Genomic DNA, 26,695 nt, shown 5'->3' on the forward strand with positions numbered 1-26,695 from the left:
GGTTTGGGGCTCAAAGCTCTCGTTTGTTTCAAGACAGACAAAATCTAAATGTGATATAAAGCATCCTTCACCCAAGCCCCTATCCTCCTTTGCTAAATTTACCCATATTCTACGGGAAATCTAGTCCTTGTGGTCTGAGCATTTACGTTTACCACATCAAAGTTATTTATATTTCAAATTACTTGATGATTACAAGGCTTTCCTCTACTCTCAACTTCCTGCCACCCAGGAAGTTTCTTTGGACTTATAATAAGCAGCAGCTGCACTTCAAACATTTTGAGTTAAATCTGAAACCCCATAACCATTAAATCAATGCCAGTTTTCAACTTGATAAAACATTTTTCTCTCACTGTCATGAAAATAAAATTTCCAAGCAGAAAGGGAAAAAAAGCAACATGGGATCACACTGGCTGTCCAAATTTTAAAAGATTTTGTAGAAATGTGAAAAAGTATGTCTTCTAAACAGGAATGAAGGACAGTCCTCCTCTGAGTTCACGACCACAACTCGGCGTGTGCTGCACATTTATTTATCAAGTCTGGCCTGTGAATACTGTCACCCCTACATTTCCTTGCCCCACGCTTTAGCCAATGTGATCTTTTTCAAACGTGGCTTTCATCAAGTCATCTAACTGTGGGAACCTTCAGTGGCTTCCCAGAGCTTCTCCTAGTATGTCTTCGGCTTCATCTCATGCTATGGGGTTCCTTTGCCACTCCTGTCCATTTCTACCCCCAAGACACTGTGTTCCACACATGTCAGGCCTTTGCCCCGTCTTTGCATCTTCTGTCTGTCCCTTGCCTGGTATGTTCTCCCGTAGCTCTTTGCTTGGCTGCCTCCTCCTTCAGGTTACATATGGATTCCTCCAGGAAAACTTCTTGACAACTCAGACTCACTTAGAAACTTCCCTTGTTTACTCTCTTTTAGTACCCTGTTCACTTGTAGAACACATCCACATTTTAACTGATTATTTCAGTGACAATCTGTTTAAAGCCTGCCTTCATCCCTTGCCCATAACTCTAAAAGAAGAGGAAGTTTATTTAGCTTGTTCATCAACACAGCCCAAGAATTTAGCATAGGACATGGCATATAGCAGGCACTTATTAAGTATTTATGGAATAAACGAATGAATGAATGTAACTACGTATATATGCCCTGGTTACCCGACTGTTTCAACAGGCTAACAACTCGACAACAAATATACATGAAATTATGAAGACACTTTCCTTTAACAGGTAGAGAGATGGGGTGATGGAAACCCAGGTTTATTTATTTAACTAAAGATAGAAAAGTATGCAATACTCTATTCCATTTTCTATTGGCTTATTAGGAAACAATATCTTTGTTCAAGTCCTCTGCATAGATTCAGTGAAGACCTTCTTTATCATTGTTCTTGACCCCATCTGATCAATCTCACCAATACATTCATGATCATCACCTTGCAGCAGTTCACAAAATATCCTCAGCTTTCAAATGCATAAAAAGTCCAAAGGCAACAGAATTAAAAACATTCCTCCTGAATGAAAAAAAATCACACATAATTGTCTAAAACTTTCCTGAAGCTCTGATTGGTTTCCAAAGGCTATGCCCTTTTGTCTCAAAAGTAATAATACACAAATTCTTTTCCCCAAATTCACTGCTTAGGGTCATTAATGAGAAGATGGCCATGGACAGAAGACAGAGTTGGGGTTTTCACCATAAATTTGCTTTTCAGGAAAAAAAATTAACTCAGAAAAGCTTTCTTTATATGTAAAAGTCTGCCAATAAAGAAAACTCTCCTTTTTGAAGCTGAAATAACGTACTGCTTTTCATCTAGATACAAGACCATCATTAGAACTAAGTGGAAAAAATGAAAAGAAGTGGCTATGCACTGTGACTGGCATGGATAAGTGCTCAGGAAATGTTAGCGAGCATGGTAATTACAATCACCTGTTAATTTAGATCTGGGCAGTGGTTAGGAGGAAAGAACGCTGGCCTGAGTACCAGAGTGGAGATGCCAGCCCAGGTCTACATGGTCAAGTTAATGGCTTTGGACAAGTCATTGAACCTTCTCAGACCTTTGCTATAGGACGGGGATAATTTCTTTTCTGTGTACTTCTTAAAACACTAGAATGATGTGATCATTCTTAATTATTAACTGTAAAATATCTTACAAACACATTATTATGACCATTAATAATAATTTCATACTACAAAGAACTGACAAAATTGAAACAGAAATAGAATTTGGTACGGTAAGAATAATTAGTGGATCTTCAGGAAGTGTGATAAGTCTTCTGCTGACCCTCCTTTGTCACTAACTATAAATACCTGCAAATCCCATGAGTTATGCTTGTGGACGTGGATGGTCACCCAACAGAGAAACCCGGGGGTTCCCATCAGGCCTTTGAGCATATACTCAACCTTTATGTGCAGATTTTCCTTCATTTTTCAAAAGAGGGAAAATAATCATCTCAAACAGGCCAGGGGTATATAGTACAGGAATTCACAAAGGGTCACATCGCACATATAGATACGGCTCCTTGCACACAACAGGGAAAAGCCCAGCGATGCTAGCCTAACCTGTCCAACTGCTAAATAAATATTTCTGGGCATGACAGATCAAAAATATTAGAAATAATTTATACATGGAAATGACTGCTTTTTAAATTAAGTCTCTGGGTTTGAGGTCAGAGTAGTTCTACCTTTAAATCGATTGGCACAAGAAACTCATATGCCCATTTCACCAATATAACTTTGCTCTCTATTGCCTGTCCTGACATAATCAAAGATGTAAGCAGACACCTTCTTGCTTTGAAGTCCATGTGCTTCAATTTCTATCAGAGACCCCAAGAGGCTTCCAGACTAGAAGGTTTGTTTCTATATGAACCATGGAGGAAACTTACTACGTACCTCAATGTATAGCACACATTCTGCTGCATTTATGCCATCTGTGACCTCCAGTAGCATGTCATCCTGAAGTATCTCAGATCCATCATGCTGATACCTGTGGGGATGATAGCTGTCACTAACCTCTCAAGGCCACTGTCAGAGTGCACTGAGATTCCTGTCACAAGAACTTTCCCATGGTTTTGGCCATATGTTCAACAAATAAATAAATAACCAAACCCCCAGCATAATCATGAAGTCACATATGTAACTACTGTACTCAAGTATCCTTAAATGTAAAATTGCTCCACCCTGGAAAAATGTGTTTATGCATTCATAACTTGTCCCCAAATCAAAAAGCAGCTCTTCAAATTGTCACTGTAAAAACGGGAACCAGTGGGTGTAGCTCTGCCTACTTACCGAAAACACTGCTGGGGGCAAAGGGGACACTGAGACTGAGCAGTGACAGGTAAAAGTGGGACACTACGTGGATTTTGGTAATTCTCCCTCCTCCCCCACTTTTAAGGTTATTCCTTCTGCCTGTGCTCTGGATTGATTCAGCTCTGCCCTAAAACTTTATCTATGCATTATTCATTGCCTCTCTCCTGCCACTTCCCCCTTGCTATTTACTAACTCTTTTCCTCTGAACCTATAAAGATTCTTGAATTTCTCTAGACTTAAAAGTATTTTTTCGGGACTTCCCTGGTAGCACAGTGGTTAAGAATCCACCTGCCATTGCAGGGGACACAGGTTCAATCCCTGGTCTGGGAAGATCCCACGTGCCATGGAGCAACTAAGCCACGTGCCACAACTATTGAGCCTGCGCTCTAGAGCCTGCAAGCCACAACTACTAAGCCCACATGCCACAACTACTGAAGCCCGTGCGCCTAGAGCCCGTGCTCCACAAGAGAAGCCACCTCTCGCCGCAACTAGAGAAAGCCCACACGCAGCAGTGAAGACCCAACGCAGCCAAAAATAAATAAATAAATTTACAAAAAATGTATATATATATTTTTTCTTGGTCTTGCCTTGACCCTATTTCCTTTTAATTCTCAGTCAAGTTTCTTAAAGGAATTGTCTAATTCTAGACTTTCCATTTACTCTTCAGTCCACTGTAGTGATACACAGTAAGTTCTAAATAATTGTTGAACTGAGTCAAATTTTTAGCTTATCAGTGATCCATTCAAGACACTGAGTTATGGAAATAAGTTCTAGGAAATGAAATTAAAAGTTGCTTTAGGGCTTCCCTGGTGGCGCAGTGGTTGAGAGTCCGCCTGCCAATGCAGGGGACCCGGATTCGTGCCCCGGTCTGGGAGGATCCCACATGCCGCGGAGCGGCTGGGCCCGTGAGCCATGGCCGCTGAGCCTGAGCGTCAGGAGCCTGTGCTCCACAACGGGAGAGGCCACAGCAGTGAGAGGCCCGCGTACCGCAAAAAAAAAAAAAGTTGCTTTAAAAATTGTATTGTATATTGAACATATGTAATGTTTACATATGAAAAAATTCCAGGGCTAAAAGGTGTTTTACTCAGGACGAGACTCACCCATACACTAGCTAGGGATTCGATTCCATTGGTGGAGAAAGCCCACCTCCTACTCCCAATTTCCCTCCCAACACTGCCTCCTATGCTTTACTTTGTCATACTCCCTGATATCTTCATCAAAAATAGATTGGTATGTGATAATGTGCTAATTCAAATATACTTACCATGCTAATGCCTCTAAAAGGTCTAGGAGTACACATCCAAATGCATGGCTATGGAATCAAACAGAACTTCTTTCAAAACCAGAGTCCTGCACACACTAGCTAAGTGACCTTAACCTCTTCGTGTCTTAGTTATTTCAACTATAATATGAGAATAGAACCATCTACCTTGTCAGGTTTGATTGCTGTGAAGTTTAATGAAAAAAAACCATAATTGCAAGTCTCTAGAAGAATGCTTGAAATATACGTGCTGGCAAACACTCGTACTTTTTTTTTTTCTATCTATCGTTCATTCCCTAGTAAGAACTATCTAAACAGAGCTCTCTTTCTAACAGGTAGGAAAGAGCTGAGATCTTGGGGAAAAAAGGAAATTTTAATGAGGATAAGAGTAGTGAAAAGAGGTTAAGATATTGGAAACTGTAAAATAAAGCAGTGTAACTAAACTGTTGGATGAAAATGATCTTCCTGTACACAAATTCTCCTTCCCCATCAATTTCTAAATGTAGAACTAAGCATTTGATGCCTAATACCTTCTACTACACTTTATCAAAAAGGACAAAATTCCCATTTATAACTTGAACTTGTACAAGTGAGAAATTAACCAGTATGTTTGTCTACCTGACCACTGCTTTTGAGTACCTTGCATTGTTTTACAAAGAAGATGTTTTACTAGATTTTAAAGAAAAAGTTTCTTACATAACTGCATTAGGTAGAAGAAATGAAAGTCCTCAAGGTGAGGGGAACTACTGTAGGACCATGAGACAGGGATTACTCCACCCCTGACTGGAAGAGACCCAAGTACTATTCCATGTCCTACCTACCCAACCTACCCTACGTATTTGCCCTCAAATCCCCTCCCCAGTAAAATGGATTAAAAATTCACACTAAGGACTTCGATCAACAGAATTCTATCCCAGAGTTGCCAGGGTTAAGAAATTGGCTTTTCTTAAAACCAAGTTCAATTATGTAGATTAGCCTTATAGATTATCTCAGACTCTATTCATCTAGTTTGATTGTTACCCCTTGTGATACATGCAGTTGCAGCAAATTTAATATTCATGCTAATCGAGTTTTTGTTGCTCAAATATTCATAATGTCACTCCTACCAGTACAGCAAGCCGGAGGGAAAGAAAATGCCTTGGGGGGAAACTAAAGGATTGTCATTTCTAATTTTCAACTGACCCTGGAAAAGTATTAGGTGGCATGTTGCTACCCCTGAAAGAATTGGACAAACTTCTTACACTGCCTCACAATTGATTCAGATGGGAGCCAAAGCACGTAAAACAAAGAAGCCAGGAAATGTTCTGACCTAACTTTTAAGGCCTGGAGGTCTCCCCAAGAAAATATGGCCCCTGTGTTTAGAGGAAATCCATTCAGCTCCACCCTTCCGTGCTGAGGCTGTCTCTGCAGGGAGAGGTGGATGTTGTCCAGTTTGGTGTCCACGTCAGAAACCAGGACATGCTCTGTGCTGATGACACACTGACTTCCCTCAGCCACTCTCAGAGGGTTGGTAAATACCTAGAAAGAAGGAAGGAAACATTTAAAGCCTTGTTCCATGAAGTGTACCTGAAGACAGAGCTCATGAAACCAACAGAAAACTTCCAGCACCATTTTCACATGTCAATCAAACTCTCAAGAATGTGCTCAAGGGAACAAGTTCATAGCTGAACATCCTGGCTGAAAAGTATTTTTCACTAAATGCTTCCAATTCTAAACATTGATGGACACAAAGAAACAAGGCAGCTCTAGAAACCTGAAAGCATCTGCATTTCACTGATCTCAGACCCTGTAGAGTAGAAGCAGCAGCCAGATTTACCATCACTGGTGCTAAACTGAGAAAATAACAACATTCCTCATCGTGTCCACACCTGCCATTGCTCGGCACATATGTACCTTAATCTACAAAATGAACAAAACCTACATCAAATTCCCCTAGAGAAAGAATCCATCCCTTTTTACACCCTAAAGATTCTTAAAGACTTGGGAAATTGACTGGAGCTTTTAAGCATCAGGGTAGTGAGTGTTTTAGATATGGAAGTAGAACAGGGAAATGAAAGACTAGAAATTGAAGATTTCATAGGAAATAGATTTATTCAAGCATTAGACTTAAATATTAAAGCCATAAAGATAATTTTCTCTAACAGAAAAACTCACCGCTCAATAAAAATTTACTTGAAAGTAAAAAGCAAGTTAGAAGGGCTTGGGCTGTTTTATCATCACATTGGGAGTTGGCAAGAAGTGTTCCATGGTCAAACACATCTAGAAAATAGTCACATACGGTATCTTCACCTTGGAAGTTTATAAGATTCGTAAGTGTATTCAGCACTCTGAAACCCTACAGTAGGAAAATCTACTAACTTTGTTTAACCTATCATTTTCTCAAATTTGTATTACTACACAGAAGCAAAAACAGGGAGATACAGTTGGGCTACCAAGTCATGGGCTCTGAAGGCTCCTCACACACGATCTGGGGTGAGCGCTCTGCTAACGTGAGGACACAGGGTTCTCTGAGGAAGTAGCTACTCTCTTCAGAGCAGCTGCCACTCCTAGAAAGGAGAGCACTCCCTAAGGCAAGAGCTGGTAAAGAGGACGGAGGCCTGAGAAATGAGCAGAGGAAAGGGAAGTGAGCAAGAAATCACAGCCTCCACCCACAGACCTGCTCCATCCTCCCACCCACCAGGGCACAGCCGCCCCAAGGGCAGTTCCTTGGATCATGGAAATGATGAGACCATGCTCCCTGGGACAGCTGCCTTGTATTCTGTAATAAACTACTTCTGCCAGCAAAGGACGACATAAAGTAAGAGCCTTTTCTCCCTACAGCCACTCACCCGCACCCTTCCTAAGTGCCTTACTCTGATTTTGCCAAACCTACATTTTCACTGTTTGTAGGAGAAAGAAATAAATGGAGTTCTTATTTAAAGAGGATTATTACCACTGAAACATGGTCCATGTCCGCCAACCTCATTTTGTCCTGAGTTGCATCGATTAATATCCCAAGATGCTAAGTTTCAAGGAATATACTTTGCCTCATTAGACGATTTTTAAATATATATGTATTTCAGGACAACTTTAAAAAACTAAAAGCTAATTTGCCCCCCCCCCCATTAATTATTCACTTTCTAGTCCCTGCCTGAACCCAGTGCTTGGATTTCTGGAACTTCAGGCCAGCATGGTGTCAAGATCCCCTAACGGTTATCACTTAGCCCAGCGATAACTGTGGATTTTCACACCAGGGAACCACTCCCATGACTAGGTTCACTGAAGCCACTCATTTAATTTTATTTCTACTACTCTCAGTTCTCTACAGTACTATTTCATTTGTCCCATCCACTGTAGAAAAAAGACAGAAGCCACTAAGCCTCCTGAGCCCCAAGTCCTCGTAACTATTCCATTTACCTTCAAATGATGGAGGTAACTATTCACTTCACCCTTTCTGGTTTTTACCACAGATCATCTTTCTCTAGCAAGAGGCTGGACAGCTTGGCATAAAAAACTGTTTCTCTGTGATTGTTCTGTAACACACATTAGCTTCTTTAGATGCTGGGCTATTTCAGGGCACGTATCTCATACATAGAAAAGGATGGTCTGAATAAAATCTAATCAAATTAAGAGACATTCCTGGGCTTCCCTGGTGGCGCAGTGGTTGAGAGTCCGCCTGCCGATGCAGGGGACACGGGTTCGTGCCCCGGTCCGGGAAGATCCCACATGCCGTGGAGCGGCTGGGCCCATGAGCCATGGCCGCTGAGCCTGCGCGTCCGGAGCCTGTGCTCCGCCACGGGAGAGGCCACAACAGTGAGAGGCCCACGTACCGCAAAAAAAAATTAAAAAATAAAAAATTAAGAGACATTCTAAACTATTTTTTATACAGGGAACATGACCTGGTCCCTGACAGGGAAGGAGGCAAAGAACATAGTTTACATTCCTTTTTTGTGAGCTCTTGGGCCCAGCTTCTACCAAATATTGCAAGCTCAGAGGCTGGTGGGGTCAAGCCAGTGATGTAAATGGGTGTCTTGAGTTGGGTGGGGACTTGGGTGACTGGGGAATGTGCCCTGTTCAGCTGCTGTGGGGTGGGGGTAGGGAAGTGGACTCAGTGTTGCCAGAGCTTCCAAATTTTCAAGAGAAGCCAGAAATCCAAACCTGATACAAAACCTCCTGATGTTTAAGCGTTGGCAACTCATTATTTTCAAATATTATTTAGACTCATCAAAACAGTTGTGTGGTTTGGGTAAGCCCCTTGGTCCTGCAGGGTGAGACCTCTGCTCCACAACTTTGGGCAGCTTAGAGATGGTGAGGAGAGCAAAGGAAAAGAAGCATCCGTGCTTTCCTGGCCGTATTCCAGGTGGCTGCCTGGGAAGGTGGCCTCTTTCCTTAGGGATGAGACACATGTGAGTTCTAGTCCCCTCTGGTTCCTAATGAATGGGTAATCACACTTTCCGCTTTTGAGGGAAAAAGCAAACCTAGGAATAGCCACCCTCATTAACTCTAGTGCTCTGATGGGGAGGGAGCAGGTAGGGAACAAATTCTCACCATGAATCCCAGCCTCGCAGATAAGATGCACAAGGTAGCATCGCCTTTGTAATTTGATTTATAATGAGAGACCCAAGTGCTTTAAAGCTTACACAAACATTGGGGAGTGGAACAGCATAGGATGCAAGGGTCCATCTTAATTCATTTTAGAAAATTAAAGAGCTTATTTAGATGACAGAACAGCATAGCTGGCCTGCGGAGAGAGCAAATAAGCCTATCTGGTTGCTAAGAGACTCCTAATTTAATCCTCTTCACCTGATCAACACATGAAACTCAGCAGAAAGGAAAGGAAAGAGATTTTGATAAAGCTTTGAAAATAATGCCAAATTCAGCAACTAGAAAATCTCATCTTTTAGATAGAAAGTCCCATAGGAGGTGAAGGACTCCCCCTCCCCATGCTTTCTTTTCCTACACTGTAGCTGGAAAATAAAAAAGTTCTTTGAAGGAGCCTAAAGAGAAGTTAGCATTTTGAGTAAGTCTTTCAAAAATCTTTCTTTCCTTAGTTCTTCCCCGCCTTTTCATCCTTCACATCAAGCATTACGCCTACCTCAGGGACCTGATTGTCCACCGGAAGAATCGTGATGTTAAAGCAGATCCCGAACAAAGTGCCGCCGTGCTGGTTACTGACGGAGAAGGCAAACTGCACGTGTCGGGGGTGGGGGCCTATATCTTGCATGGGTGGCATGTAGGCCACTTTCATATAGTTCACAGCATGCTGCAAAGCAAATGAAGACGGACATGTGGGTGCCAACTTCCCAGGATGAGAGACATTTAGAGACCTAAGTCTAAGATACCCATCTCATTCACTGATAGGGAACATTGTAAATGCCACCATCCTCAATTTGAAGATCATAAAAAGCTCTATCTTACAAATCACATTTTCTAAAAGCAGGAGGGAAAAGAACAAAGAAATTAAGTGACTACGTCAAGTGCTTGAAGCCAGGCAACTCTGTGAAAGACAGGAGACTTGCATTTTAACCCAGCTGTGTCACAAAGTAGCTGTGTGATATTAGTCAAGCTGCTTAAACTTGCGAGGTCTCTGTTTCCTTACCTACAAAATGAAAAAAATAATAGTACTTAGCACATAGGTTGACATACTCATTTAATACAACCTCTAACTACAGTGAGATTCAGCAGCTCAGGGGTAGCTGCTGCCTGATCACTCATCATTACTGGGCCTCTAGTCAGGTCTGCAGAGCAGAGGCCACAGGAGCAGGGAGAGGGCTAATGAAGGATTTTGGAAAGCAGTAGATAGCATGTGCTGACTTATGTCCCCCACAAAAAAAGACACGTTGAAGTCCTAACCCCCAGTACCTCAGCATGTGACCTTACTTGGAAGCAGGGTTGTTGCAGATGTAATTAGTTGAGGTAAGGCCATACTGGAGTAGGGTGGGCCCTTAATCCAATATAACTTGTTCCTTATAAGAAGAGAGAGACTCAGGGAGAACACAGCCATGGCGTGACAGAGGCAGAGAGTGGAGTGATGATCTACCAGTCAAGGAATGTCAGATTGCCAGCAAACCACTAGACGATGGAAAGAGGTAAGGTAAGACCCCACTGCCCCCCGACCAAACAGGGTTTTGGAGGATGGTGGCCCTCCTGAGACCTTGGTTTCAGACTTCTAGCCTTCTAGCCTCTAGTTTCAGAACTGTAAGACAATACATTTCTGTTCTTTTAAGCCACCTAGTTTGTGGTACTGGGCTATAGCAGCCCTAGGAAACTAAGATGGTAGGATATTGGACGAACTGACTTTGATGGAGTAAAAACATATGCACCAGGTCCCTAAATCAGAGCCCTAAGCCAGGGACCTAAATTGATGCAAAAGACTGTGTTGAATTATAACGAGATTTTACAATCATATCCAGCTTGATCAAGCATTTTCAAATGTTACATGTCACTTGCTTAATGGAAATGTGCAAGCAGAAAGAATATAGACATCAAGTATTTGTTGCTTGTGACAGATGTCAAAGGCCAATACTCTCAAGTGCAACGTTAGGAGCACCATACCTTCTCAGAGGACACTTCCATCATGTTTGTCAACACTTGAGCATAGCATCATACCTGAGTGAATGACTTCAACCCTGGAGCTGCAGGGTTTTTGGTTAGCCTTGGTATGCTGTCTACCATGAATAATTTCCCAGCATCCAAGTGTCTAAACAAAAATACAAGAGAACACATCAGCTAACTTTCCCAGTAAGAAAAATTAAATCAAATAGTAGCCCACAACGAAATTTTCTGAAGCTAAAAGTATTCACTGTAGGAAGAAATCAAATGTTCCATCTTTATATTCTCTCTTTATATCAAGGCGGGGGAAGGTTCTAGCCTTAAGTCTAGTATCATGAATGCCATTCTCATCATGACTGCAGAAAGTATGTACAGAATTTCTGCTCTGACATGATGAAAGGGAATCTAACTACAATAAGATGTAGTTAGATACTCATCCTAAAAACATTTCCTCACTATCCTTTGGTAGATAATACAAACCTAAGGTATATTCATGATATTTTCTGGATTGGAATCAGAGAATATGACCACTTTTGTGGGCTGCAATATCTAAAAATAAAACAATGAAGACTCAGTACATTTTACTAAAGAGAAAAAAAGTATTCTCTTTAGAAAAAGGGATTAAAGACTGTTTTAAGCCTCCCTAAGCTGAAGACACTACAGGCTGCAGGCCACTTACCAATTAATATAGCTTTTGAAGGGAGGTATGAGACAAGTTTGAGATCAGAATAGATACTGAATTGAATATAAGTTCACGTGTGACCAACAAAGCAAGTGAACCACAGAAGTACACATTGACACTTTCAACTCAATCCTAGAACGCAACCCTCAACTAATAGCCCAGGTGATGACTCTTCGTAGAGGTACCTGCGGCTAGAGGAGAAAAACGGAGGAGTGGTTACTGTGTAGAGCAGCTCCCTGTCATATGATTCTGTATCTACAAAATGCAGATGTTTCTTAGTGATACAGGCCACCTCCGTTTCCTTAACAACCAAATGTCGAGAAACTCCAGGAACCTCTTTTGGAAGCTGGTCATCTACTGGAGTGATGTGGATTGTCACCACCTGGAAAGAAATTATCTTTACCATTAATTTGAAATACCAAAAAGACACCAAAGAAAGCCACCCCACTATCATCCAGTCACAGTTATGATTTTCAAAACCTGCCATTTTGTAAAACACTTCCAGTGAAAAGATTGGGGAGTTAGTAGGAACGTGAAAAATGGAACATTCTCCACCCATTTTTCATTCTAACTTAAGAATATGATTATCACAATTATAGTTAATGCAGTCATGAGTGCTATAGAATAGGCATATAATACACAAAATATGTTCCTGGTTTTACTTCTACACCTCCCTTTACCAGCAACCTGGGCTTTCTCTTCCTCTTTCCACTCAGTCATAGATCCTGGAAACCTCGACATTACTTTTGGTTCCTCTTTCTCTACCCACATATAACACATCACCAAGTCCCGGAGTTTGTACTTACAAAATTTTCTAAACAGTAACCACACCCTAGTCCCACAGCTGTCATTCCCACTGTTTCTGACTTTGCTCCAGTTTTCATAGTTTCCTTACATCATCACAACGGCTTTCCATCAGCCCTAACTCCAATAACTCATTTTGACTTTTCATACCTCTGGTGTTATCTTTTAAAACATACAAGTCAAATCAGGTTATTCACTTCCTCAAAAAGCTATAAAAAGATACAAATGAAGTTATCGACAAAACAGAAATAGACCCACAGACATAGAAAACAAATTTATGGTTACCAAAGGGGAAACGCAGGGGAGGGATAAATTAGGAGGCTGGGATTAACACATACACACTACTATATATAAAATAGATAACCAACAAGGACCTACTGTATCACACAGGGAACTACACTCACTATTTTGCAATAACCTCTAAGGGAAAAGAATCTGAAAAAGAATATATATATATATACACACATATATATGAATAACTGAATCACTGTGCTGTACCCCTGAAACTAACACACTGTAAGTCAACCATACTTCAATAAAATTTTTTTAAAAAGAAAGTTAAAAAGAAAATCTTAACCCCCCAGGAGGGATAGAATTATTCAAACTCCTTAGCATGGTATTCAAGACCCCTCACAGTTTAAACACACTCTTTATTTCAACTTTATCTTTTATGACCTTTCAACATTAATCCAGCATCCTGATTGCACTCAGTGGACCCAGACCTAGTCCTCAAACATGCCTCTATGCTCTGAATCCTGTTGTTCCTTCAGTCTGGAATGGTTTTCTCCTGCTCTCTCCAGCAACCTGAGTCTTTCTTACCCTTGAAGGTTTTTCTTGAAACGTTCTCCAATTTCTCAGTTGGAATTAATTTTTCCTGAATGTTGGTTATCCCTTGGTAAACATCATTATTTCACTGTCTTGTATTATTAGTTAGTAGTTTACATGTAAATCTCTCCTAGACTGAAAGTTCCACGAGGAGGATCATAGTATAGTGCAAACCACATGGAATTTGGCAGTGAACAGACAGTTAAAGTCCTGGGTAAACCACTTGGTAGCTGTTACTGATCTTGAACAGGTCACTCAACTTTTTTGAGTGTCAATTTTCCTATCTGTAAATTAAGCATAATATCAACAACCTCACAGAATTTTATGAAGATCAAATATCACCATGAAGATAAAATGTCTGGCATATATTATGTGCTCAACAAATATTTTGCTCATTTCTATAGCTCCACCACATCTGGCACGGTATTTTGTAGGCAGGAGGCACTTTATAGGTGTTTCCTCACTGAATGAGTCAACATGCCCTGTTTGTGATGTTAAGAATTTTCTCAAATATTCATAGGTTTGGATCTTGCAAGAGGGAAAGGAGACTTTGCCAAACAGCTTTTTACCATCACATTTATTTTTTTTTTTACAATAATCCATGATTGGCTGGGAGAAAGCAATTACTCTCTCTTGAAATGGTACATTTGCTTGGCATCATGAGTCGTTGCACAGCCTGATGCATGAAAGTATTCTGACTCTGGTTTTGATTTATTTTAATACTGTCACTGAAGTACAGATCAGCAATGCCAATTTTTTCTAAGATAATGGTGTTCACAATAACCAATTTGAAAATGAAGAGAATTTCTTTTTTAAGTTAACATACAAAGCAAAAACTAAAACATGGTTAAGCTTTTGCTATGATACGAAAAAGACTGGAACATCAGCTCAGCCACCTACGAACTTTGCTGCCTGGGGCAAATAATTTAACCCTTTTGGGGCTCAGTTTTTCTCTCTTTACACTGGGAATAATAAGGATGACTATTATAGTGAAGTGCTGTCAGGATCAAATGAGATAGCTGATAGCACAGTGAGTACCTGGTAGTAGGTGCTCAATAAATTAATTCCGTCTCCATCCTTCATTACTTTTACAAAAGCATACAGCATATTTACTATTCCATTATGAAGCATTTCAATAATTAGAAACTAAACTCAGTAATCAAAACAAAGGAACACAATGACAGTCATTTCTCCAGTTCCTGGAATCTGTGTCATGATTTTTTTCCAGTTACAGTTTTTTGCTAATCTCTAAAGTTCAGAAATTCTCTATGGGACATCCCAGCCATGGTGTGGATCAGTGAAGCTCCATTTAATTGAAAAACTAGACTTAATAAGGAAACAATAGTTATTGTGCCTTCAAAGAGACCATTTTCTATGCTAATTTATTCTCCAGTGCGTTCTTTGTGCAAAAAGAATGTACAAGCGTGCTTTTCTATACCCCAGTAGTAATTCATGGTGGGCACATTTTTCAACATGCTTTCTGATCGCTTAAGTTGATGTGTCTTTACGTATTTATGCATGTCCAAATAATTATTGTGTCTGTGTTCTGCGGGCGAGAAAGATCCTATTTTAACAAACTCCATAGAGAAATAAAGTCTTCTCGTTTTTACTGAAATTTGGTTGTAAAAAAGACCTAATTAAATACCCATTCCCACAAAGTGGAAAACTAGGGCCCATACTAGGCACTGGGCTCTTGCTTGTTGCCTTCCCCTACATGCATCCAGTCTACTTACGGCCACAAGCACCCACAGACAGATCTGCAGGGAACTGGAACATAAAGTAATAACTCAGTATATAAAATGACAACCACTAAACTTGACCCTCAGAATCCAGCTCACAATATGATACTCCACTGGCTACTATCTGCCTTCCTTGTAGACCTGGGTTCTTGATCCCTTCTCTGCACTGAGCTTTGCTTTCTGCCTGATTCCTTCTTTTGCATCTTCCTTTGAGATGATCCAGTGCTATTTCTCACCCCCAGGAGTTATTTCCAATGCTAGTTTTGCCCACTCCCCTTTCGGGTCTGACTTCTGATAAATGCCCACTCTGGGTGCCTGTTCTCTCCTCTGGTCATGTTGCACTCCTTCCTCCCACTTTGCCCCCAGGCCTTTGTGGCATCTGCTCCTTTCTTCCTGTTTCTTAGTCCTCTTTCTCCATTTCTCTTCTATCCTTAGGTTTCGCTCTCCATTTTACTGCTAACGTTACTCTCCCCCGGGTTAAAATCTAAGGTATAAATTCTACAGAGCCCGCTACTGAGAGGAATAAAGAAGAAAACATTTTTCTTTTTTTTCCTTTTTCTGGTCAGGACTACTTTACATACAATGAACTACATTCAGTTTAAGTATATAATTTGATGAGTTCTGACAATCTTATATACCTGTCAAGGCACCACCACAGTTAAGATACAGAATATTTTCCATGGATTTACTGGTATTTTTGGTTGGTTTGTTTGATAGTATTTCATCGTATAGATATAGTTTTTTAAACCAGTCTTCTGTTGATAAGCACTTGGGTAGTGATACAAACAATTCTGTAATAACCTAATAAAATATTTTTCAAAAGCAAATTGAGTAGGTGAGGCTTTATTTGATGACAGTCATGGCAACCAAGGTAGAAAGAGAGGGGGGTTCTTGCTAATATCTTGTTGATGTGCAGGTAGATCTCTCAGTAGGAGTATCTAGATGGAAAAGATGAGAAGAAGCAAGAAGCATCTCCACTTGTGTAACTTCCTTCCTGTTTTAAATAGATTCTCACCTGAGATCTTTGATTTCTGCCCCTATGAAAGGAGGTGTTCTCACAGTATGGCCAAAACAATCCTGGGCCTGAGTTTAATCTTCAGTGACTGGGGAACCTTCTGATCACAAAAGCTCCCATCAAGTAACCATTTCATCTGTACTTGTAGTTGAACAGCTGAAAGTTACAGATTTTGTTGAATACTTTAAATACATTTATATTTGTAAGACATGACTGGATACTCATCCACACTGAAGATGCAGTCACCAAACAGACCAGCTGATCATTTGAGTCCCTTAAAAATTGGAGCTTCAGTGATGATATCAGGGTTTTACAACACAGTAATTCTTAACAGTGCACACACATACAAAATATTTGTTTTTTTGTTATGCACACAACTAATTCCTGAAAACTCTGAAAACTAAAGCTTTACACTTATTACTTCCGCATCTTACTCCTTCCCCAGTCCCTGCCACATGTCTGGGTCTTCTTATTTCCCCCTCATTTCAATAAAAGTTGAAAGAACCAGAGTTTATTCTGGAACCAACACACATTTCTGGAGGTTCTACTCTGAGTCAGATACCAAGATCTGAAGACAGAGAGATGAATAAATTAGGATCCCTGTCATAAACGAGCTCACAGTTGATCCAATAAAATAATGGCCTCACATTATAGTAATTTCATATCAGATTATATAAAAGGACCAGATGGTCAAGCCTGGGGAAACAGGTATGGAATAGGAGCATCAGAGGATGATTCCTGGAGCAGGTGATTCTATAGCTGAGTGCCAGTCCACAGTCTGAATGAGCTAAAGCTGCCACACATCAGAAGAGGGAGAGCTGGGAAAAAATGGACACTAGATGTACTCTACTAAACATACTGCTACTGCAACAATGAGTTTTAATTGTCCTAAATTAAAAGGATGTGGCTGGGCTTCCCTGGTGGCACAGTGGTTGGGAGTCCGCCTGCCGATGCAGGGGACACGGGTTCGTGCCCTGGTCCGGGAAGATCCCACATGCCGCGGAGCGGCTGGGCCCGTGAACCATGGCCGCTGAGCCTGCATCCGGAGCCTGTGCTCCGCAATGGGAGTGGCCACAACAGTGACAGGCCCGCGTACAGCAAAAAAAAAAAAAAAAAAAAAGGATGTGGCTAATCTCGTCTATTCTTAAGAGACCATATGACAGATGTGGAGGATAATCTAGTCCAAAAAGGATGAAGGCTGAGACTAAAGCAATGACGGTGGGGTGGGGAAGTAGAGACAGATGAGAGAAATTTCTCAAGTAGATTTATTAAGATTAGCTGACCAACTGGTTATGCAGATACGCGAGAGAAAGGGGGTAGGGATGACTTCAAAGATTCTAGTTACAGTGGTTTCATGCAAATTTTCAGGGAAATATGCTAAATGTCTTGTGAACATGTTGAGTTTAAACTGAATGCAGACGTCTGCCGGAGCCAGCGAGAACAGCCGCCCGACTTCACCGCCACCTGGAGATGGCTGGCTGCAGCCGCCCACCAGCCAGAGGGGGCACCTTCAAGATGGTGGAGGAGTAAGACATGCAGATCACCTTCCTCCCGACAAATACATCAAACTACATCCACATGTGGAACAACTCCTACAGAACAGTTACTGAACACTGGGAGAAGACTTCAGACTTCCCAAAAGGCAAGAACCTCCCCACGTACCTGGTCATGTGGCTGACAGGATCTGGGTACTCTGGCCGGCTGCCACCCTTAGCATCTGAGGTGGGAGAGCCAAGTTCAGGACACTGGTCCACCAGAGACCTCCAGGCCCCACATAATATCAAACAGCGAAAGCTCTCCCAGATATCTCCATCTCAACGCTAAGACCCAGCTCCACTCAATGACCAGCAAGTTGCAGTGCTGGACACCCTATGCCAAACAACTAGCAAGACAGGAACACAACGCCACCCATTAGCAGAGAGGCTGCCTAAAATCATAATAAGGTCACAGACACCCCGAAACACACCACCAGACACAGTCCTGCCCACCAGAAAGACAAGATCCAGCCTCATCCACCAGAACATAGGCACCAGTCCCCTCCACCAGGAAGCCTACACAACCCACTGAACCAACCTTAGTCACTGGGGGAAGACACCAAAAACAACAGGAACTACGAACCTGCAGCCTGCAAAAAGGAGACCCCAAACATAGTAAGTTAAGCAAAATGAGAAGACAGAGAAACACACAGCAGATGAAGGAGCAAGGTAAAAATCCACCAGACCAAACAAATGAAGAGGAAATAGGCAGTCTACCTGAAAAAGAATTCAGAATAATGATAGTAAAGATGATCCAAAATCTTGGAAATAGAATGGAGAAAATACAAGAAACGTTTAACAAAGGACCTAGAAGAACTAATGAGCAAACAAACAGTGATGAAAAACACAATAAATGAACTTAAAAATTCTCTAGAAGGAATCAATAGCAGAATAACTGAGGCAGAAGAACGGATAAGTGACCTGGAAGATAAAACAGTGGAAATAACTACTGCAGAGAAGAATAAAGAAAAAAGAATTAAAAGAATTGAGGACAGGCTCAGAGACCTCTGGGACAACATTAAACGCACCAACATTCGAATGATAGGGGTCCCAGAAGAAGAAGAGAAAAAGAGAGTGTATGAGAAAATATTTAAAGAGTTTATATTTGAAAACTTCCCTAATATGGGAAGGAAACAGTCAATCAAGTTCAGGAAGCAGAGAGTCCCATACAGGATAAATCCAAGGAGAAACATGTCAAGAGACAGATTAATCAAACTATCAAAAATTAAATACAAAGAAGAAATAATAAAAGCAGCAAGAGAAAAGCAACAAATAACATACAAGGGAATTCCCATAAGGTTAACAGCTGATCTTTCAGCAGAAATTCTGCAAGCCAGAAGGGAGTGGCAGGACATTTTTAAAGTGATGAAAGAGAAAAAGCTACAACCAAGATTACTCTACGCAGCAAGGATCTCGTTCAGGTTCGGAGAAATTAAAACCTTTACAGACAAGCAGAAGCTAAGAGAATTCAGCACCACCCAACCAGCTTTACAACAAATGCTAAAGAAACTTCCCTAGGCAGGAAACACAAGAGAAGGAAAAGACTTACAATAACAAACCCAACACAATTAAGAAAATGGTAACAGGAACATATGTATCGATAACCACCTTAAATGTAAATGGAATAAATGCTCCAACCAAAAGATACAGACTGGCTGAATGGATACAAAAAGAAGGCCTGTGTATATGCTGTCTACAAGAGACCCACTTCAGACCTAGGGACACATACAGACTGAAAGTGAGGGGATGGAAAAAGATATTCCATGCAAATGGATATCAAAAGAAAGCTGGAGTAGCAATTCTTGTATCAGACAAAATAGACTTTAAAACAAAGACTATTACAAGAAGTAAAGAAGGACACTCCATAATGATCAAGGGATCAATCCAAGAAGAAGATATAACAATTGTAAATATTTATGCACCCAACAAAGGAGCACATCAATACATAAGGCAAATGCTAACAGTCATAAAAGGGGAAATCGACAGTAACAAAATCATAGTAGGGAACTTTAACACCCCACTTTCACCAATGGACAGATCATCCAAAATGAAACTAAATAAGGAAACACAAGCTTTAAATGATACGTTAAACAAGATGGACTTAGTTGATTTTTATAGGACATTCCATCCAAAAACAGCAGATTACACATTCTTCTCAAGTGCTCATGGAACATTCTCCAGGATAGATATATCTTGGGTCACAAATCAAGCCTTGGTAAATTTAAGAAAATTGAAATCGTATCAAGTATCTTTTCCGACCACAACTCTGTGAGACTAGATATTAATTACAGGAAAAAAATCTGTAAAAAATACAAACACATGGAGGCTAAACAAGGCTAAACAATACGCTACTAGATAACCAAGAGATCACTGCAGAAATCAAAGAGGAAATCAAAAAATGCCTAGAAACAAATGAAAATGAAAACATGACGACCCAAAACCGATGTGACGAGCAAAATCAGTTCTAACAGGGAAGTTTTTAGCAATACAATACTCCCTCAAGAAACAAGAAACATCTCAAATAAACAACCTAACCTTACACCAAAAGCAATGAGAGAAAGAAGAACAAAAAACCCCAAAGTTAGCAGAAGGAAAGAAATCATAAAGATCAGATCAGAAATAAATGAAAAAGAAATGAAGGAAACGACAGCAAAGATCAATAAAACTAAAAGCTGGTTCTTTGAGAAGATAAACAAAATTGATAAACCATTAGCCAGAGTCATAAGAAAAAAAGGGAGAAGACGCAAATCAACAGAATTAGAAATGAAAAAGGAGAAGTAACAACTGATACTGCAGAAATGCAAAGGATCATGAGCGATTATTACAAGCAACTATATGCCAATAAAAGGCAGCCTCTTCAATACGTAGTGCCGGGAAAACTGGACAGCTACAGTAAAAGAATGAAATTAGAACACTTCCTAACATCATACACAAAAATAAACTCAAAATGGATTAAAGACCTAAATGTGAGGCCAGACACTATAAAACTCTTAGAGGAAAACATAGGTAGAACACTCTATGACATATCACAGTAAGATCCTTTTTGACCCACCTCCTAGAGAAATGGAAATAAAAACAAATAAAAACAAAAATAAACAGATGGGACCTAATGAAACTTAAAAGCTTTTGCACAGCAAAGGAAACCATAACCAGACAAAAAGACAATCCTCAGAATGGGAGAAAATATTTGCAAATGAAACAACTGACAAAGGATTAATCTCCAAAATATATAAGCAGCTCATGCAGCTAAATATCAAAAAAAACAAACAACCCAATCCAAAAATGGGCAGAAGACTTAAATAGACATTTCTCCAAAGAAGATTTACAGATTGCCAACAAATATGAAAGGATACTCAACATCACTAATCATTAGAGAAATGCAAATCAAAACTACAATGAGGTATCACCTCACACCAGTCAGAATGGCCATCCTCAAAAAATCTATAAACAATAAATGCTGGAGAGGGTGTGGAGGAAAGGGAACCCTCTTGCACTGTTGGTGGGAATGTAAATTGATACAGCCACTATGGAGAACAGTATGGAGGTTCCTCAAAATCTAAAAATAGAACTACCATATGACCCAGCAATCCCACTACTGGGCATATAGCCTGAGAAAGCCATAACTCAAAAAGAGCCATGTACCACAATGTTCATTGCAGCTCTAGTTACAATAGCCAGGACATGGAAGCAACCTAAGTGTCCATTGACAGATGAATGGATAAAGAATATGTGGCACATATATACAATGGAATATTACTCAGCCATAAAAAGAAATGAAATTGAGTTATTTGTAGTGAGGTGGATGGACCTAGAGACTGTCATATAGAGTGAAGTAAGTCAGAACGAGAAAAACAAATACCATATGTTAACACATATATATGGAATGTAAAAAAAAAAAAGGTTCTGAAGAACTTAGGGGCAGGACAGGAATAAAGATGCACATGTAGAGAATGGACTTGAGGACATGGGGAGGGGGAAGGGTAAGCTGGGACGAAGTGAAAGAGTAGCACTGACATATATACACTACCAAATGTAAAATAGATAGCTAGTGGGAAGCAGCCGCATAGCACAGGGAGATCAGCTCAGTGCTTTGTGTCCACCTAGAGGGGTGGGATAGAGAGGGTGGGAGGGAAACGCAAGAGTGTGGTGATATGGGGATATATGTATATGTATAGCTGATTCACTTTGTTATAGAGCAGAAACTAACACCACTGTAAAGCAATTATACTTCAATAAAGATGTTAAAAAATAAATCTTCCAAATAGAAAAAATAAATAAATAAATAAAATGAATGTAGAGATGTCAGGTAGAGATGTTGGTACACAAGTCTGAGCTGGAGAATATTTAGGAGTCAAAAAATAGGCGGTACATGAAAACAGAGCAAAAGTCTTTCTGTTTCTCTGTTTCTCTGTTTCTCTCTCTCACTCTCCCTCTCTCCCTCCCTCCTTTTCCCCTCCCTCCCACTGCCCACCCTCCCTTTCTTTCTCTCTCTCTCTCCACCCTTCCCTTCTTTCTTCCCTGCCTCCCCTGCAACATAGACTAAGAAGATGAATAAAAGTAGAGAAAAATATGATTATGACTTCTTTAGAAGCCCATCCATCATGGGGAATAACTGGATCTATAGAATTCAGCCTGACATATTTGCCAAGATTTAAAAATAATTTTATTTCAATAAAGTTTTCATTACTGTGGTCTTTACTGTAGAGGAAACTGACATCTATGTTTGTGGGTATGAAAAATATGACCTATAAAATATACAATAGCAGAAAAGGAAAAAGGAGTCCTGAATTTTCTGTTTTTAAAAAGGCCTATAGTTTGCTAAAAACGATACAGTATTCTAGTCAGAAACATAGCTCAGTTTGAATGGATACAACAAAAGATTTAGAAATAAATCCTATTAATAGTTTCCACTTTGGATTATCAAATCATCTAAGGCCTCAAGCAAAAATGTAATCTACAAATGGCATAATTGTACGCATTGATGAAAAGAGGAGGCTGTTATTTATAAAGGAATTGATTTCTTTTCAGTCAATAAGCAGGTGAATTGAGAATTTTCTGATTCATTTTCCATTCCCTCTTAATAGGAGCACCTACTTCCTTCAGTTTCTGGGCTCTTCCATTTGTTACCTTTATCTTGGCAGACAGATGAATAGCTCAATCATCTATGCATTGGCTAATGTCAGTGACCATGACACTATGAGATGATATTATATAACCAACAGGGACACTATATGTAGTGGGTACCACTAATTTTCAGAAGCCTTTTTTTCCATCCTTACCACCAATCATCCTCTTCTTGCAAGGAGTCTACCCCTTTAGAGTTGCCCAGACCCTTCCTCATCTGTAATTTGTATAGGATGATGGCTCCTTAAGCCTATTTTTGTATTCTATATATTTAAATAATATCCTTGAGTGGTAGTAAAACTCTTAGTTCTTCAAAAGCAATGATAAATAATAGCTAATATATTTATTGAGTACTTACTATGTGCCAGAAAGTTCTCAATACTTACATGTATTACGTCACTTACCCTCACAATCACTTTATAAGGATGTTGTTTTACAGATAAAGAAACTGAGTCACAGGTCAGTTAATGTCAAGAACAGGACAAAAACAAAGACAGTCTAACTACAGAGCCTATGTTTTAACCACAACACACAAAATAAGTCAGTGGGTTTTTTTTGTTGTTATTGTTATGAAGCAAGCAAATTTTGTGAGGTGCTCTTTATAGAAGGGTCTGATGGTTAAATAACCTTGGAAACACTGCATACATGGTAATTTACATAACTCTGTGGAAAAGTAAGAGAGCAGTTATGTTGCAAAGAAACTGACTTAATTTTGCTTACTCCATTGCTTCTCAAACTTCGAGCTTTGAAATCTGTTTTCCTGTAGTTTCTAATTACATCTTCTAGAACTGATATCTGTGGACAAGACTTTGGGAAAGAGTTCAGAGATGGACTCTTACCTGTGGCTCTGAGAGATTTGGAGGTTCATGGCTGTCCCACAGGACAAATTCAAATGAATCTTCAAAGATTTCTCCACCAAAATGACGATAGTAAATGATGCCATTGAACAGATCCATCTGAAGGAAGCCAGGGACAGGATAGCCTATTGGGTCCACAAAATATCACATACCTTTGTAACAGTCTGCCAGGTGTTGGGGTATAATGATATTGGATTTATCTCCAGAAGTTTTCTCAGTCTAGTATGTTGTATGTACCCAAGGAATCCTTTTTTTAAATTGAAGTATAGTTGATTTACAACACTGTGTTAGTTTCAGATATACAGCAAAGGAATTCAGATATATATATAGAGAGAGATAGACAGATAGATATAGATATAGATATATCCAGATTCTTTTCCACTAAAGATCATTAGAAGATACTGAATATAGTTCACTGTGTTATACAGTAAATCCTTATTGCTTATCTATTTTATGTATAGTAGTTTGTCCACGGAATCATTATTAAATGCTTTTATCAAAGCTTATAAATAATAAAGCAGAAAAATTAAAGTACTACATCTGCCTTAATATATAGAAAAATTAGCATTAGAAAAATATTTTCAAGAAATAGTCTTAACATCAGCCAAGATGGCAGAGGAGAAAGACCCTGAGCTCACCTCCTCTCATGGGCACACCAAAATCACAGCTATCTGCAGAACAGCCATCAGTGAAAAAGGCCAGAACCTACCAGAGGAGAGCTTCTACAACTAAAGATATAAGGAAGGAACAATAACAAGATGGGTAGGAAGGGCAAAGTCACAAAATAGTCAAGTCCCATACCGCAGGGTGGGCAATCCACAAACAAGAAAATAATTACAACTGCAGAGTCTCTCAAAGGACTAAGAGGTCCAAGCCCCAGCCCAGGGGTCCTGCACTTGGGAAGGTGAGCCTCCAGGGCATATGGCTTTGAAGGCCAGTGGGGTGACTTTTGGGAGTCCCAGAGGGCTGGGGGAAATAGAGACTTCACTCTTAAAGGGTACATAAAGAATCTCTCATGCTCCAGGACCCAGGGAAGAAGCAGTAATTTGATAGAAGCCTGGGTGAGAATCACTTGCTGATCTAGGAGAATCTTCTGGAGAGACAGGAGGCAACTTCAGCTCACCCTAGGGACATAGACACTGGCAACAGCCATTTTGGGAACTTGTTCTACCACATGGATACTGGCACTGGCAAACGCCATTGTGGAATCTTCTCTTTAGCTTATTAGGGTGAAGACCCAGCCCTGACACAGCCCACAGGCCTGTAGACTCCAGTGCTAGGATGCCTCAGGCCAAGCAACTAACTGGGTGGGGACACAGCTTTACCCACCAGCAGACAGGCTGTCATAAGACCTCCTGCATGAACAGCTGCTTCTGGACGTTGCCCTGTCCACCAGAGAGCTCAGGATCCAGCTGCACCCACCACTGGGCAGGTACCAGCTCCAGAATAGCCTGGGCCCCAGCCCCACTCTCCAGGGAGCCTGCGCTAGCCTCCAGACTAGTTTCATCCACCAAGGGGCAGACACTAGCTGAAAGAAAGCCACAGATATGCAGCCTGCAGACACGACCTGCCCACTAATAGGCCAGGACCTGCATGGGGACCAACTGGACCATGGTCCCGCCTACTAGTAGACCAACAGAAGCTTTAGGACTCCCTGGACCCTGCACCCAACTGTGTCAGGAAGTAGTCCCACCCACCAGTGATCCAAAACCAGCTCTAGGACCCCTGGGTCCTGCAAGCAGACTTCAGGACCTGGCTCTGCCCACCAGTAGGCCAGCATTAGCCCCAGGACCTGGTTCAACACACCAGTGGGTGGGTAACAGCCCTGGAGTCTCCTGGACCTTGACTCAACCCAACAATGAGCCAGCACTAGCCCCAGTGCCCCCTGGGGTTCTGTAGTCAGCACCACCTTGTGACCCGGTCCCACCAACCAGCAGTCAGCAACCTCCACACAAGGCAGGACCTGGCAACCAACTGGACAGGGGGCAAATCAACCCTACAAGACTGCCTACACAGTCAGCCCACCACAAGAGAAGGACACAGTCAGTCCTCATTGGGGGAACCCCTAGAGCATATAGCTCAGGTGATGAGAGGGGGATGTGCTGCTGGGACACACAGGATGTCTCCTTCAAAAGGCTACTTCTCTAAGATTGGGAAATGTAACTAACCTACCAGATACATAAAAATAAAAACAGCAACCTAGGCAAAATAAGGCAACAAAGGAACAAACGTGTTTCTAACAAACAAGATAAAACCCCAGAAGAAGAACTAAGTGAAGCGGAGATAGGCAATCTACCTGAGAAAGAGATAAGGGTAGTGTGATGATAAAGATGATCAAAGAACCCAAGAAAAGAATGGATGCATAGAACAAGAAGTTAGAAGCTTTTTAACAAAGAGTTAGAAAATATGAAGAACAACCAGAGATGAAGAATACAATAACTGAAATGAAAAATACAGTACAAGGACTCAACAGTAGACTAAATGATACAGAGGAAATGACCAGGAAGCTGGAAGACAGAGTAGTGGAAATCACTGATGCTGAACAGACAAAAGAAAAAAGAATGAAAAGAAATGAGGACAGCTTAAGAGACTTCTGGGACAACCTCAAGTACACTAATATTCACATTATAAGGGTCCCAGAAGGAAAAGAAACAGAGAACCTATCAATATATTTGCAGACATAATAGATGAAAACTTCCCTAACCTGGTAAAGGAAACAGATATCTAAGTGTAGGGAGTACAGAGAGTCCTATACAGGATTAATTCAAAGAGGAACACACCAAGATATACTGTAATTAAAATGGCAAAATTGGGACTTCCCTGGTGGTCCAGTGGTAAAGAATCAGCCTTCCAATGCGGGGCATGCAGGTTCGATCCCCGGTCGGGGAACTAACATCCCACACGCCACGGGGCAACCAAGCCCACACACAACAACTACAGAGCCCACGTACCCTCTAGCCCACTCGCCACAACTAGAGAGAGAAAACCCACATGCCACAACTAGAGGGAAGCCCGAGC

At 40.8% G+C, this 26,695-nt stretch overlaps 1 protein-coding gene across 1 annotated transcript in view; it reads right to left on the reverse strand.

The window, feature by feature from the left end:
* The window catches only part of FREM1 (FRAS1 related extracellular matrix 1), a 153,315-nt gene that overhangs the window by 87,788 nt on the left and 38,832 nt on the right, over positions 1–26,695 (reverse strand). The window contains exons 9-14 of the mRNA XM_060013462.1: positions 23,660–23,802; positions 11,964–12,160; positions 11,154–11,244; positions 9,640–9,807; positions 5,875–6,083; positions 2,888–2,981 (exon numbers count right to left, since the gene is read on the reverse strand). Coding sequence (XP_059869445.1) covers positions 2,888–2,981; positions 5,875–6,083; positions 9,640–9,807; positions 11,154–11,244; positions 11,964–12,160; positions 23,660–23,802 — 902 coding nt within the window. The remainder of the gene's footprint in view (positions 1–2,887; positions 2,982–5,874; positions 6,084–9,639; positions 9,808–11,153; positions 11,245–11,963; positions 12,161–23,659; positions 23,803–26,695) is intronic.

This window comes from Delphinus delphis, chromosome 6 (assembly GCF_949987515.2).
Source record: "Delphinus delphis chromosome 6, mDelDel1.2, whole genome shotgun sequence".
NCBI classification, from domain to species: Eukaryota; Metazoa; Chordata; class Mammalia; order Artiodactyla; family Delphinidae; genus Delphinus; species Delphinus delphis.